The sequence below is a fragment of the Phascolarctos cinereus genome, unplaced genomic scaffold (genome assembly GCF_003287225.1).
Source record: "Phascolarctos cinereus isolate Bilbo 61053 unplaced genomic scaffold, phaCin_HiC Scaffold_4;HRSCAF=312, whole genome shotgun sequence".
NCBI lineage: Eukaryota > Metazoa > Chordata > Mammalia > Diprotodontia > Phascolarctidae > Phascolarctos > Phascolarctos cinereus.
In genome coordinates this window covers 160,998,388-161,013,002 of record NW_027555847.1, presented here as the reverse complement: position 1 = coordinate 161,013,002, position 14,615 = coordinate 160,998,388, and the positions used below count along the sequence as shown (strand labels likewise).

At 38.4% G+C, this 14,615-nt stretch overlaps 1 protein-coding gene across 2 annotated transcripts in view; it reads left to right on the top strand.

Annotated features, from left to right (window-relative positions):
- CDIP1 (cell death inducing p53 target 1) overlaps positions 1 to 14,615 on the top strand; it is a 55,141-nt gene that overhangs the window by 37,342 nt on the left and 3,184 nt on the right. For both annotated transcript variants that reach the window (XM_020978632.2, XM_020978634.2), the window contains exons 2-4: positions 4,117 to 4,215; positions 6,099 to 6,190; positions 6,643 to 6,795. In XM_020978632.2, the coding sequence (XP_020834291.1) occupies positions 6,109 to 6,190; positions 6,643 to 6,795 (235 nt within the window). In that variant the 5' untranslated portion in view covers positions 4,117 to 4,215; positions 6,099 to 6,108. The remainder of the gene's footprint in view (positions 1 to 4,116; positions 4,216 to 6,098; positions 6,191 to 6,642; positions 6,796 to 14,615) is intronic.

Below are 14,615 nucleotides of genomic sequence, written 5' to 3'. Positions count from 1 at the left end.
TAATACAACACCATACTTTTTTTTTTCAGGTTCATCATTTTATTTGCTCTACACATATTACCTCCCATGGTGTAAGGGTGATACATGACTGCTTTTGCTCCCCTAACAAATGCTTAGTCTTTTCCCCCACAAACATATTTCTTGGGCCTGTATAGTCACATGCTGATATATGCTATCACATTGTTGAAAAAGTAGAAGCACCAAGGCTAATTTGGTCTCTCTACTTTTATATCCAAAGGGGCACTATTTTTGAGGTGATTTCTTTTTTAAAATTAATTAATTTATTTATTTTTAGTTTTCAACATTAATTTCCACAAGATTTTGCGTTCTAAATTTTCTCCCCATATCACCCCCCACCCCAAGATGGAGTGCATTCTGAATATCCCTTCCCCTAATCTGCCCTCCCTTCTGTCACCCCCCCTTCTCTTATCCCCTTCCTCTTCTATTTTCCTGAAGGGCAGGATAGATTTCTATACCCCATTGCCTATATATCTTATTTCCCAGTTGCATGTAAAAACAATTTTTAACATTTATTTTTAAAGCTTTGGGTTCCAGATTCTCTCCTTTCCTCTCTACCCACCCACCCTCATTGAGATGGCAAGCAATTTGATACAGGTTATACGTGTGTAGTCATGCTAAACACTTCCATAGTAGTCATGTTGTGAAAAACTAATTATATTTCCCTTCATCCTATCTCGCCCTCCCCATTTATTCTGTTCTCCCTTTTGACCCTGTCCCTCCTCAGAGGTGTTTGCTTCTGATTACCCCCTCCCCTGATCTGCCTTCCCCTCTGTTATCCCCCCCTCTTATTCCCTTCCCTCCTATTTTCCTGTAGGGTAAGATAGATTTCCACATCCAATTGAGTAACACCATACTTATAACTAACTATATAACCATATAAGCAAATACATATATAAATATAAGCAAATAAGTAATAACTAGTGCTTAGATTGATAAAATTTTAGAACTTGAAACAATGTCAGTTATCTACACAAATGAAGGGAAGCAAAGTTGCTAATAACTCCAAATAGCAGTCAATCTGGGTATTTAGTTTTGAAATATGACTTGTTGAAGCAGATTTATATTTCTAATGGTGTAGCTCACATATTTAAAGCACTGTATTCATCATGGTCATATGGTTTTGAGTTAGGTGTAGCATTTAGCTTTGCTGTGTTCACTGGTCACAAAATACATCACTAACCTGAACCAAAGCTACAAAAAACTATTTCCTCTCTTGGCAAAACAACTCTTAAACGTATACCCTGTGGATTTATAGACATTGGGGAGATTGAGAGTATCATCTTCATATACAAGGACTGTACATTAATCTTAAGAGTTGAAAGGCACCTTTGAGATAATCTAATCTATATGTACCTGAATAGGAATTCCCTCTAAAATACTCCTGATGTTAAGTAGTAATCTTACATTTGCTTGAAGACGTGCAGAGGTAGACCTTTCTACTTTGGGACAGCTCTTAATTTATTTAGGAAATTTTTCTTTTACAGCAAGCTGAACCCCGTTTTTCTGCAGCTTGCGTTCATTGTTTCTAGTTCTGCCTACTAGGCTGAAGCAGGAGAAATCTGATCTTTTTTCAGCCTTAGAGCCTTTTAAGTACTTGAAGACAGCTATTATGCTCCCTTCATCTTCTCTTTCTCCAAGTTAAACTTCCTTAGCTTCTTTAACCCGTCTTGTTATGCCATGATCTCCTGTCTCTTTCCTATTGTGGTTGCTCTCTGGATGTGTCTCATCTTTTCAGTGCCCTTCCTAAAGTGTGATGCCCTGAGCTGAACATAATCAAGAAATCTAAACATGATCTGACAAGAGACGAGTACAAATGATGTCCCTTGTTCTGGATTCTATGCTTCTCTTAATCTAACTTAAGGTTCCATTCCTGTTTTTTTTTTTCTGCCTTGTCACACTGTGGAGTGAACTTTAAGCTAGCAGTCCTGTAAAGCTCCTAAATCTTTTTTTTTTCCATGTAAGCTACTGGCTAGGTAGGCCTTCCCCTATCTTATATTTGTATAGTTGTTTTTTGTGTGTATGCAGTTGTTTCTATTAAATCTCTTCTTATTAGCTTAGACCCATTATTCTAGCCTTTTGAGACTTTGGATCCTGACACTAACTTCCCCTTTTTGTGTCATCTGAAATGCCATTAAGCATGCCATTTGTGTGTTGATTCAAGTTTGATTTTTAAGAAAATTTGTACAACACAAGGCCAAGAACAGATTTCTAGGGCTTTCCATTATTGACTTTTTCCCAAGTTGACATCCATGTATTAATGCCCATTTTTTATATTCAATTTTTCAACTGGTTCTGAATCCACCAGGTGGCATTATCATATTATCCACAAGCTTGAGAGACTTTGTCAAATGCTTTCCTGAAATTGAGATATAATACAATGTCTGTGACATTTTCCTGATCTCCTAATAATTTAAAAAACAAAACAAAACAAAAGGTTTTCCTGGATTTCGGTGTTCAGTGTTTCCATCTTGAAATGCTCACAAACTATCCCTTTTATGACCCATTCTAGAATTTTACTAGTATTTTAAGTCAAACTTATTGTTCTATGTTTTGAAGATTACACCCTCTCCTCTTCATTGAAAATGAGCACATTTCTGTTCTTTAGTCCTGTGGCACTTCTTTTTCTTTTCTCTTATTATCTATGAATTTTCAAGGCTGAGTAATAATGGTGGTTTCACAATCACATAGGTCAGTCTTTTTAGTACCAGGGGTGTAATTTGCCCTGACCTGGTGACTTAAATTCATTGAGGATAATGAAGTGTTCTCTTACTGATCTTTTTAAGGTGCTATTTTTATTGTCTTTTCTGGTATAAAGATCAATATCTCCTTGGTAAAGAAGTATAAGAGTTTAATAACTGTCTTCTCTCCTTCTGTTATTATCCAGCCCACTTGAGCAACAGCAGTCCCACCCCTTCTTTCATTTCCCCAGTATAGGCCAAAGGAGCTCTTTTTAGGTTTGTTTGGTTTTTTTTTTTTTTTTTTACAAATTACCACAAGCCTCAGCTTCTTTTGAGCTAAAATAGTAATAATAATAAATGACACTTTGAAAAAGAAATTTTTATTCTAAACTTAATTATCAGCAAAAACATTCAAGTAAGCAAGATGAAATAAACTCCACTTATTTTTTTAAAAAATGTATTGTCTAACAAAATAATAACAAAAATAAACTGTTTGCCATGGAAAGATTTATATGAAGTGATGCAGTGAATAAAGCCAAGCCAAAAGAAAGAATGACAGTGATTGCAAAATACTATTTGATCTCTGCAATGTTGGACATTGATTACTACCCCCTTCTTTTGGATACTTTCTCCTCTAGGCTTTTGTAACACTTCTCTGGTGTGTTTTTCCCTTACCTGCCTGATTGATCCATCTTGGTCTCTTTTTCTGTGTCATCATCCATAAATCTCCCCAGTGTGGATGGGTATATTCTAGGGCTCTTGTTCTGGGTGCTGTTCTCTTCTACAAATGCTTATCAGCTTTCACAAGTTGGACTTCTCTTTCTGCAGATGGTTCATAAATCCTTGTATGCAGTTCTCTTCATTTGCTGAATCTCCAGTCCCATAGCTCCATGAAGGGAGTATGAAGGGTAGGCGAAGCAGGAGCTGTAGAAGTTTCTGCTAGAGGGAGACAAATGGTAGGGGGCATCTGGGTGTATGTATTTTGGGGGTGAGTGTACTTAGGTAGGTGGTGACTAAAGAGGGGTATTTCCTGCTTTTAGGGCTATGCTACTTAGGTACTTCTGAATAACACCAGAGTGCCCCAGTTCTGGGATGGGTTGAAATTTATTTTAAAATTTGCAAAGTGCTTTACGTACATTCCTATTTGAGCTTCACTATAACTCTGTGATGTACTGCAAGTATTATCCCCATTTTACAGGTGAGCAAGTTGAGGCTGAGAGGGGCTAAATGACTTGTTCATGTTCTCACAGCTATTATGTGTTTATAGGTAGGACTTGAATGAAGATAAAATAAAGAAGGATGTGTCTCTAAACTGGTGTTGGGTACCTTCAGCAACACAGAACATCAGGTGGGCCTTTGGTGGTGGATGAGTTTTTCCTCTGCACTGACAGCTGTGTTCTTCCTTTCTCTCCCACAGTTCCCGAAGCCTTTGGTTCCACAAGTGCTGGTTTGAGGAAGCTTAATCCTGTCCTGAGGTTCCCTCAGAAACAAAAGGCACTGTCTTCCTTTGAATAAGGTAAAATCTCTTTTAAGAAATTCACTGAGGAAGGGACAACTCTATCCCAAACTACTATTTTTAAAAGTAGGTATTTCCATAGAAATATAAATTCAGAACTGGAAAGGACCCAGAGAAGTCCAGCCTTCTTTGAGCCAAGGCTCAAAGGTTAAATGACTTGTTCAGGGTCATGCAGGTAATAGTAAGTAAGTACAGCAGAGGCAGGATTTGAACCCAAGTTTTCAGATGTAGCACTCCTTCCATTGCACAAACCTTACAGTATTCTACTTATGGAAAAGGCAATGCCTTTTAGAGTGTCTTGGGTCAAATATAAAATGTTGTATATTCAGGTATTTTTCACAGACCTTAGTGTGACAGCCTCTCAATTACTCAAGTTTGTTGTTTCTTTCCATTTTACAAACTAGTGAATAACAGTAAAAGGAGCCAGCACCGATGAGCAGCAATAGAGTCCTGGTCTACCCGTTCCCAGTCCAGCACTGTTGTATGTAATTATACCTCCTACTTCATGTGCTCCCATAGCCTTCTATTTCTGAAGAGGAGAGATGATCTGTCCTATGATCGAGAGCAGGAAAGTACCTCAGAGACCATCCAGTTCAGTCTCCTTATTTTATAAATAAAAGGAAACTGAGACCCAAGGGGATTAGTGAGTGATTTTTCTTCCAAGGTCTCACAAGTAGTAGACATCGAAAGAATTTGAATCCAGGTCTTCTGACTCCAAAGCCAGGGCTTTTTCTATTGTACCAGAAAAAGATCATAGGCCAAAAGCTACTTTGTGATTTCAAATATAAAATATTATTGCTCTTTCTTGGGATATATTGGATCTCTCCTAACCTTAACCTTTACTTGACCCCTACCTAAAGGGAACATCCTCTGTCGTAGCTCCTTTGCATAACCAAACTCCTAGAAAAGCTGTCTGTGCTTGTTTGTCTCCACTTTCTTACCTCCCACTGACTTCTCATCACTTTGCAGTCTCATTCCCAAACTCATTTCTCAACTGAAACAGCTCATCAGATCTCTTAATTGCCAAATACAATAACTTCTTCTTAGCCTTCATCCTTCTTGACTTCTGTGTAACCTTTGACACCGTTGACTACTTCCTATACACATATCCTAGATTTTCATGATAGTGCCTTCTCCTGGTTCTCTTACCTATCTGGCTGTTCTTCCTCAGACTATTTGTCTATGTTCTACCTCCTTTGTATGGACTCCTTGCAAAGTTGACAGGACTTGGTTGTTTTTTTTTCTTTATTAATTTTACTCCCTTCCTCCCTTAAATATTAATCCAAACACTGACCTTTCAGGTCTCAGGAATTGGTAGACAAGGGTATATCTTCCAATAGTGTATCTTCCTCACTTGTTAAATCTGGGAGTTGGGCTGGAAGATTCCAAAATCTCTTGATTCTGTGTGGGTATTGAATAGAAGTTCTAGATTGTTTAGGGGGGTTCATGTTTACAATGAAATCAGCTCTAAATGAATTGATGAAGATATGAGTGAAGTAACTGTAGGCACATCCTAGAATTTGTGGTTTCTCTATTAAAAGGCATGGAACATAAGGCAAGCTTTTAAGGGACAGGCTTCTGACAACACTGAAGATTCTAGTTTTCACGGAGAGTTTTGTTTTCCAGTGCATTAACTGGACCAGCTTGGATTTGTCATTTTTTTTGTTCAAAGGAAAAATGCTGCTTGGGCCAGTTAGTGGAAGGTAGCTCAGCAAGCTGTGGATTATGTTCAGAGAATGCTTGAGTTTGTGGCCTACTGCCTTGCTAGGAAAATGTTTAATCAAAGATTGTCCTGAAAACTGTCAAGACTGGGCCCAATGAGCTTTTGACTATCCGGAAAACTTTCTTTGCAGTTATTTGGTTAAACTATATTTTCTCCATAGGTCAGCAAAGATGTCCAATGACCCTCCCCCCTATCCTGGGGACCCCTCAGCTCCCCTGTTGGAGGAGAAGACTGGAGGCCCACCTGGTGCAGGTAGGTCTTTTCATGATGGAAAAGCCACTAGCTTACTAGGGGGCTCCTTAGGGTTCAAAGTACAGACTTTTGAGACAGCTTCTTTCTGAGGCATTGAAGGAAAGAGCCTGAAGAAATATGTCGAAGGGGCAGCTAGGTGGTGCAGTGGATAGAGCACCAGTCCTGGAGTCAGGAGGACCCGAGTTCAAATACGGCCTCAGACACATAACACTCACTAGCTGCGTGACCCAGGGCAAGTCACTTAACCCCAATTGTCCTCACCCAAAAAAAAAAAAAGAAAGAAATATGTCGAGCAACATGGACCTGCCCAATTACTAATCCAAGACTAAAATCCCAGAAGTTCCCTCACCTAGGAATTGTCAGCTTTCTCCTTTACTCAGAGGCAAGTTTTAACTCTGAGCAAATGCACACCCAAGAGAGAAGCTGACAGGACCTCTTCTCTCTTTCTCCAGGCAGAGCCTCACCAGCTATGGTACAACCCCCTGGCATACCCCTACCCCCACCAGACATTGGGCCTCCTCCCTATGAGCCACCACTTCATCCGATTCCTCAGCCGGGCTTCATCCCTCCCCACTTGAATGCAGATGGTACTTACGTGCCCCCAGGTAAGTTGAGAGGGCCTATACTAGCAGACTAGTTTTTGGAGAGAATCTCCTGAACCCCTTATTAGCTTAATTCATTTCCCCCCTTACCTCCTCAGTATAGCTTCCTGCCTGATTGTGGGTAATTGGAACTGTCCTAGCTTTGATTCATTCTACATTCTGTGTTTGAGAGTACCTGCTCTCCAGCTACTGTAAGAAAGATTAAACAGTCAACAGTTCTTTTCCTCAAGTATAGTAGAGGGTTTTTTTTTTTTGAGGGAGGAAGGCAGACACTGGAGAAGATAACCATATAGTGTAGTTTAAGATAAGTGGCAAGTGAATGGTAAATTTAGACAGTAAGTGCTAAAGGCATTCTGTCCTCTTCAGAGATGTATGTATGCATTCATTTTATTTTTTTAATTCAGTTTTATTTTCAGCTCCAAATTTTCTCCCTCTCCTTTCCCCCTCCCTTACCCAGTGAGAAGGCAAGAAATACAAAACCCATTACAAGTCTGTATAGTCATGCAAACTAAATTTCCTTAAAAAAATTTTTTTTAATAATACTTTTTTTCCAATTACATGTGAAAACAAATTTTAACATTCATTTTTTAAAAAATTGAGTTCTAAATTCTCTCCCTCCCTTCCTCCCTGAGACGGCAAACAATTTAACATAAGTTATACATGTGTAATCACAAACCAGATTTCTGCATTAACCATATCTAGAAAAGGGAAGGGGCGCAAGAAAAAGAAAATATTAGTTCTTTATCTGGAGCTGGATAGTATGTTTCATCATGAATCCTTTGGAATTATGATTGGTCATTATGTTGATAGTCTTTTTAAAGTTGACTATCTTTACAATATTGTGGTTAATGTATAAATTATTCTCCTGGTTCTGTTCACTTCACTTTGCATCTTATTATACAAGTCTTCCCAGGTTTTTTTGAAATCATCCCTTTCATCATTTCTTGTAGCACAATATTCCATCACATTCATTTACTATACTTGTTCAGTCATTCCCCAATTGATGAGCATCTCCTCAGTTTCCAGTTAGTTCTTTACCACCACAAAAAGAGCTGCTATAATTATTTTTGTGCATATGGGTCCTTTTCCTCTTTCTTTGATCTCTTTGGGGCATAGACCTAGTAGTAATATCACTGGGTCAAAGGGTATTCACAGTTTCATAGGTTTGGGGGCATAGTTCTAAATTGCTGTCCAGAATGGTTGGACTAGTTGATAGCTCCATCAGAAGTAGATTAGTGCGCCTATTTTCTCACATGCCCTCCAGAATGTATTATTTTTCCTTTTTGTCATCTTAGTCAATGTGATAGGTGTGAAGTGGTATCTCAAGAGTTGTTTTAATTTGCCTTTTTTCTAATTTTTCATGATTTAGAGCATTTTTTTCATATGACTGTTGATATCTTTGATTTCTTCCTCTGACAACTGCTTATGGGAAGTGGTTCTTATTCTCATAAATTTGACTTAGTTACCTCAATATCTTTGAAATAAGACCTTTATCAGTGAAACTTGCTGCAAAGATTTTTTTCCCCAGTTTCCTGCTTTTCTTCTAATCTTAGCTGCACTGGTTTTGTTTGTGCAAAAAACTTTTAATTTTATATAACTAAAATTACCCATTTTACCTCCTGTGAACCTTTATACCTCGTTTGAACAAAATATTTTCCATTACCCATTGGTTATTTCTTCCATGATTCACTAATTTGCTTACAACATGACCCTTTATATCTAAATCATGTATCCATTTTGAGCTTATTTTGTGGTTCAACAAAAGGCATTCATTTTCCATGTCTCTAGAACAGGGATTCTTAATCTGGGGTCCAGTGAATTTGCTTTTTTAATATTTTGATAACTGTGTTTCAGTATAGTTTCCTTTGTAATCCTGTGTCCTTTATGCATTACCTGAGGGGGTCCATGACACAAGAAAAAGTTAACCCCTGAGCCTAAGAGCTTTGGAAACAAACATATAGGTGTCTTTCAGCTATGTATGGCAAGCTTTCATGTGGTTCTAGTTATTCATCTGAGCAGGGTTGCTTAAGGCTTCCACTGGTTAATAAGTGGCTGAAGATCCTCCACTCTTTTGGGCTTTCTTGTGAAACCATACTGTAGCACAAAGTCCTGGACAGGGGATGAATGAGTAGAGAAAACCTCAAGGTTGGAGTCCTTAGCACAAATGGGGCATAGATTACCCGGCAGGCAACTGAGAGCCAGTGTCTGAGAGGGAAGAGGAAGCCCTGTAATAAAAGCAGAGGTGTCATCAAATTGTGGCCTTAATAGTCCTCTCTCCTTGAAACACTGACTTGACTGAAGGTATAGTAAAAACAGTTTTCATTTATTGTTTTGGCTGCAGTCTGTTAAGCTTCATTTATGCTAAACATATACTGTTTTACAAATATAACATTATTATAAGTAGCTTCAGGAAATGAGCTTAGACCAGCATAGTGATACCATGCAGTCCTAGGAACCCTGACTGATTTCCCAGATAAAATCAAATACATATATTATCAAATTACTATAGGAGGTTATTTTTGGTTTAAAAGGTATAGTCTGTTAAAGAATATAACATGTAATTTCAAAGACCCTCTGATGTACAATTTTAACTATCTCAGTTCCCAAAACAAACAGTTTTAGTTCTTGCTCAACAACTTCTTCCTCCCATCTCTACCAAAGTACACATACTAACTAGTTGGATTGAAATTTGAAGCCTGTTCCAGATATTCCTCTGGCTCCTGGTCCTGCCTTTTTTGTACCACCCTACCTCAAAATTTCAGTATATATCAGATCTCTTTGTACTTGTGGATGGAGAGGGATGACTAGGTGGTTAAAGAAGCATCATGGTGACAGTAGAAAGAGCACTGGCTTTGGAGTCTGAGTACTTGAGTTCAAATTCTGCCTTTGGTACTACCTGTGTGACCTTGGGCATGTCATTTAACCTCCCCAGCCCTTAGTTTTCTTATCTGTGAAATGGGATGGCTGTCACAGTCTCAGTATAGCTCTGTATTTGTGATTCTCAGTCATTAAGCACTCATTAAGCAGACACTGTGTGCCAGACACTGTGCTAATAGCACTAATAGCAGGGTAGGGGATCAGAAAATGAGGTAATTATTTACAAAGCAGTTAGCACACTGCCTAATGCATATAGGCACTTCATAAATGCTTATTCCCTTTTCTGCCCTTTCTGGAAAAAGTGGGATTTAGGCTGAGTCTTAAGGAAATTTCATAAGGGAAGCTAAAAATTGTAGGTGAGGGGACAGAGTATTTCAGGCATGGGGGACAGCCACAGAGCAAAGGCACTGAGATGGCGATCAAGTGTCTTGTTGAAGGAACATAGAGTATGCCACTGTGGCTAGATTGTAACACGTATGAAAGGGAATATGGTATAGGAAGACTAGAAAGAGAGAAACCAGGTTATACAGACCTTTAAATGTCAGATAATTTTATATTTTATTCTGGGGGTAATAGGAGGGCATAGGAGTGGAGGATGGATTGGATTGGGTAAAAACTTGAGGGAAGAAGGCCAATTAGAAAGCTATCACAGACAAGAGGTAGTAGAGGCCTATACTAGAGAGGTGGCTGTGTGAGTGGAGAGAGGGGACTTTCACAAGAGATGTTGTGACGGTTGAAACAATAAGATTTGACAACAAATTGGATGTTGGTGAACTGAATGTGAGTGATGAGGATGAAGTCCAGGTTGTGAGCCTGGATGACTGGGAGAATGGTGGTACCCTTAACAATAATAGGAAAGTTGGGAAGAAGAGGGTGGGTTCAAGGAGAAAGATAATGAGTTCTGTTTTGGACATGGTGAATTTTGAGATGCTTACAAGACATTCAGTTCTAGATGTCCAAAAGGCAGTTAGCGATGTGGGACTGGAACTCAGGAGAGAGACTAGGGATAGGTATTTAGATCTGGGAATCATCTGTATAGAAATGATAATACATGAGAGCTGACAAAATCATCATGTGAGACAGTATAGAGAGAGAAGAGGAGGGGACCCAGAATAGAGCCTTGGGGGATATACTCAAAGTTAGTTAAGATCCAACAAAGGAGGCTGAGAGGAGCATTCAGGTAGGAGGAGAACCCAGAGAAAACAAATGTCCTGAAAAATCTGAGGAGAGCCTAGGGGTCATGATTTATTAGCATGACCAGGATCATAGTGAGCTCCCAGGCAATAAATAGTCCAAAATTACAAACCTGGTAAGTTCAAAATATAAAATTAAAGCCTGTGGCAGTTAGTTTAAAGTTTTCAGTACTCTCACGTATTAGGATTGGCTTACAGCTATAGGGTAATCTTTGAAAATCATCCATCTTTTGTACCCAAGTAAACTCATATGAAATCTTTCCAAAAGTTTCCAGCTCCTTTCTCTCATTTATATATGACTTGCTACATCCCTTTCGTAACACATTCCAAGTCAAACCACTGGTAAAAACTAACAGTCACAATGATAAAACTTGTGAGATTTTACACAGAAAAATAGTGGAGATTGGGGATCATTTTAATAGGGTATGGCAGCAAGATTCAGATTTCTAGGTAACATCACCAAATTAACAATTTAAATATTGTACAAATAACCTAGTTCACATTTTGATTACATTATAAATATTCCCAGGTCTTGTAAATGGATTCTTGTAAATGTTCATAAAAGTATGATGGTGCAGGGCAGCTGGTGATGCAGTGGATAGAGCACTAGTCCTGGAATCAGAAGGACCTGAGTTCAAATCTGGCCTCAGACACTTGATACTTACTAGCTGTGTGACCCTGGGCAAGTCACTTAACCCCAACTGCCTCACCAAAAAAAAAGTTTAAAAAAAAGTATGATGATGCTTACTTTTTTACTGCAAAAGAAAAAACTGTTAGAAGAGTAGTATGAATTTAGGACCAAAGCCAGGTTTTAATAAACTGCTATGGAATCATCCCATCTTGTGGAGAGGGAAACAAGTATCTTTAGTTTCTCTGTATAAAGGCAAACTGTTCAAATAAGTAAGCTCTATCCAGTTGTAAATTTTGCAAAATCCCCATTGCCCTTTAGTAACAACCTAAAACTTTAAAAACCAGTTTTCTGATTACCATGTTTAGAGGACCACTGAATTTCCATTTACCCATTGGAGAATTTCTTATTTCAGTTTATATTTACAAGTTTGAAAACTCATAAAGGCATTTCTGCTATCACAGAAACTATAGATTAAGCATCATGAGTTAACAGAATTTCCAGCTTCCCAAAGTGTCTTGTACTATTTATCCAAAACAAATTAATTCTTCACATATCAGGGTATATACCTTTAAATGTTTAGATAATTGCTTTCCAGAAGGAGGAATGCCATGTCCCCCAGGAAGTGCTTCTACTATTTGATTAACTTTTTGTTGTGTCAGGGACCTCTTCTGATGAAGTCAATGTACCCCTTCTAAGAATAATATTTTTAAATAATAAAACATAAAATACATGAGATCACAAAGGAAACCTATATTAAAATATAAAAATCAAATTCATGGATCCCCTTAATTCTATCCCTGGATATCTGGGAGGTGGGAAGTGGGCATCGTGTACTGTGGATCACAGATTAAAGACATCTCCTCTAATAGGAAGATTTATGATTACAGCATTTGTGAGAGTAAGCATAAAATAATTCAAAGTCTCGCCAACTGTCAGGTAATAGTATACAGGAGGCTAATTCAGGCTTAAAGACATAATTGCTAATATAATAATATTTGCACAAAATAAGCTTTTAAGAACCAAGAACAGAAGAAATTTTATCGATAAGCAAGGCAGTTTATCGGTGTAATTGTTAGTAAAATGAAAAGTATCTCAGTTGGATAGCTGCTAGAGTGAAGGGCTTAACTTAAACAGCTTATCATAAATACAGCTCACTCAACCACAGTTTTGCTTTGAGATAAGACAAAGCAATAAAAATTTTTCCACAGGGAGGAGAGACACACTCAAGAAATGAATGATTTCTATCACACTGAAGTTAAGTAATGTCAGTACATAGTTCAAGGGAACCTCCACAGTCCTCCATCCTTTTTGATAGTGGGCATTCATGGAGTGTGAGTGGTGAGGGAGATGATGGAAAATGAGAGGGAAAAGATCACTTTTAAGAAAAAAAAGACCAATTTCAAATGTTTTAACTTCTCTAATTCCCCTTTTTAACAGTCTCTGAAGTGCATCTAGAGAAATGACACTATGGAATTTAGTATATATGACATTGATAGCAAAGTTTAATCTAGTTCCCCTCATAATTTGAAAATTCATCGTCAAAGAGTGATGCTTGATATTTTTTTGGACTCATGAATTAGTCTTTTGTCAATTCAGTAAATCTCAGAAGCTTAAAGACAGTCTCTTTGTTTTTGTATTTTTCTGTCTCTTTTTGGTTTCTTTTTTTCCCTTCCTGGTTAGACCAGATCAAGGAAGAAAAAACTTGACAAAATTGGGCTCCAGTTCCAATCAGATAGTTTTGGGGGAAGTTTCTTTACTAAAAAACTTGCATTTCCTTTAAACTGACTCCAGTTTTACTAGGGACTGTTTTCCCCATTTTGCTGAACAAGATTTGTTTTTAGGTAGAAAGAAAAATAAACTGTTGAAAAAATGAACAATTTGCTGGGATTTACTCAAAGAACTCAAAACAGTGAATACAATATGTTAAATGCTTGTGTGCCAAACCCTGTGCTAAGTGATTACAAATATTTTCTCATTTTATCAGACATTTATTAAATGCCTACTGTGTGCAAACCCCTATGCTATGCACTGGGGATACAAAACAATACTAGAAAACAATCCCTGCCCTTAAGGAGGTTACAAGAACTACAACCCTGGGAGGTGGGGGTTGTTATTATCCCCATTTCACGGATGAGGAAACTGAAACAGAAGTTAAGCAATTTGCTCAGGGTCACCTAGCTAGAAAGTGTCTGAGGCAGGATTCAAACTGAGGCCTTCCTGATGCTCCAGGCCCCCCACTAGCTGCCTCACCTTAGTTTGGCCCTTTGTCGGGAGACTGTGTAATGGGATTATCTCCGTTATACCATTTCTATTCAACCAAAAGTGTATCAGTCCATGTAAAATTCTGATTTTCTCTTACCCGAGCGGAGACATACAGAGATATGCTGTTCCAGAAAGAGTAGGAGGTAAAGAAGGTGCTTATCAAAACTGAGCTGTATGGAGACTTCAGACAGTCCACTCCTAGTCTCAGTGAACTGCCTCTACCTCAGATCATACCTTTCCAGCTTTTCCTTGTTAGCAGCCAATCAGAAATGACGGTTGCCTTCAGTGTGCCCAGTGTTGTACTAGTTGCTGGGGATACTAGACAAAGCTAAAACAGTCCCTGTCTTTAAGGCAGGGGAGACATGTACATACACAAAAATACAAAAAAAGGTGAGGAAGTTTGACAAAATCAGTAGCAGCTCTTTGGAGGGGACTTCTCTGGAAAAGCACGTAGAAGGTAGTGCTTTAGCTTTGGCTTAAAGGGAAGGATTCTCTGCAGAGGAGGGGAGGTGGAAATATATTCCAGACCTGAGGTAAACCGCAAAGGCAAAGGCACAGGCACCAAATAGTAGATGGAGAGTTGTGTGGGAGGGACAGCAAGAAGGCTGTTTTATTTAACCAGTTTGGCTGGACCATAGAGCACAGTGGGGAAGAGGAAATGTGCAATAAAGCTGAAAGAGATAGGTTGAGTCCAAGTAGTGAAGGATTTTAAATGCTAGGATTGTTTATATTTAATCCTAGAGACAATACGAAGCCTGGGGAGTTTGAGTAGGGGAATAGCATTTTCAGACTCGCATTTTAGGAGAATCATTTTGGTAACAGACTAGAAGGTAGAGTGGAGAGAGGAGAAAGGCCAACTA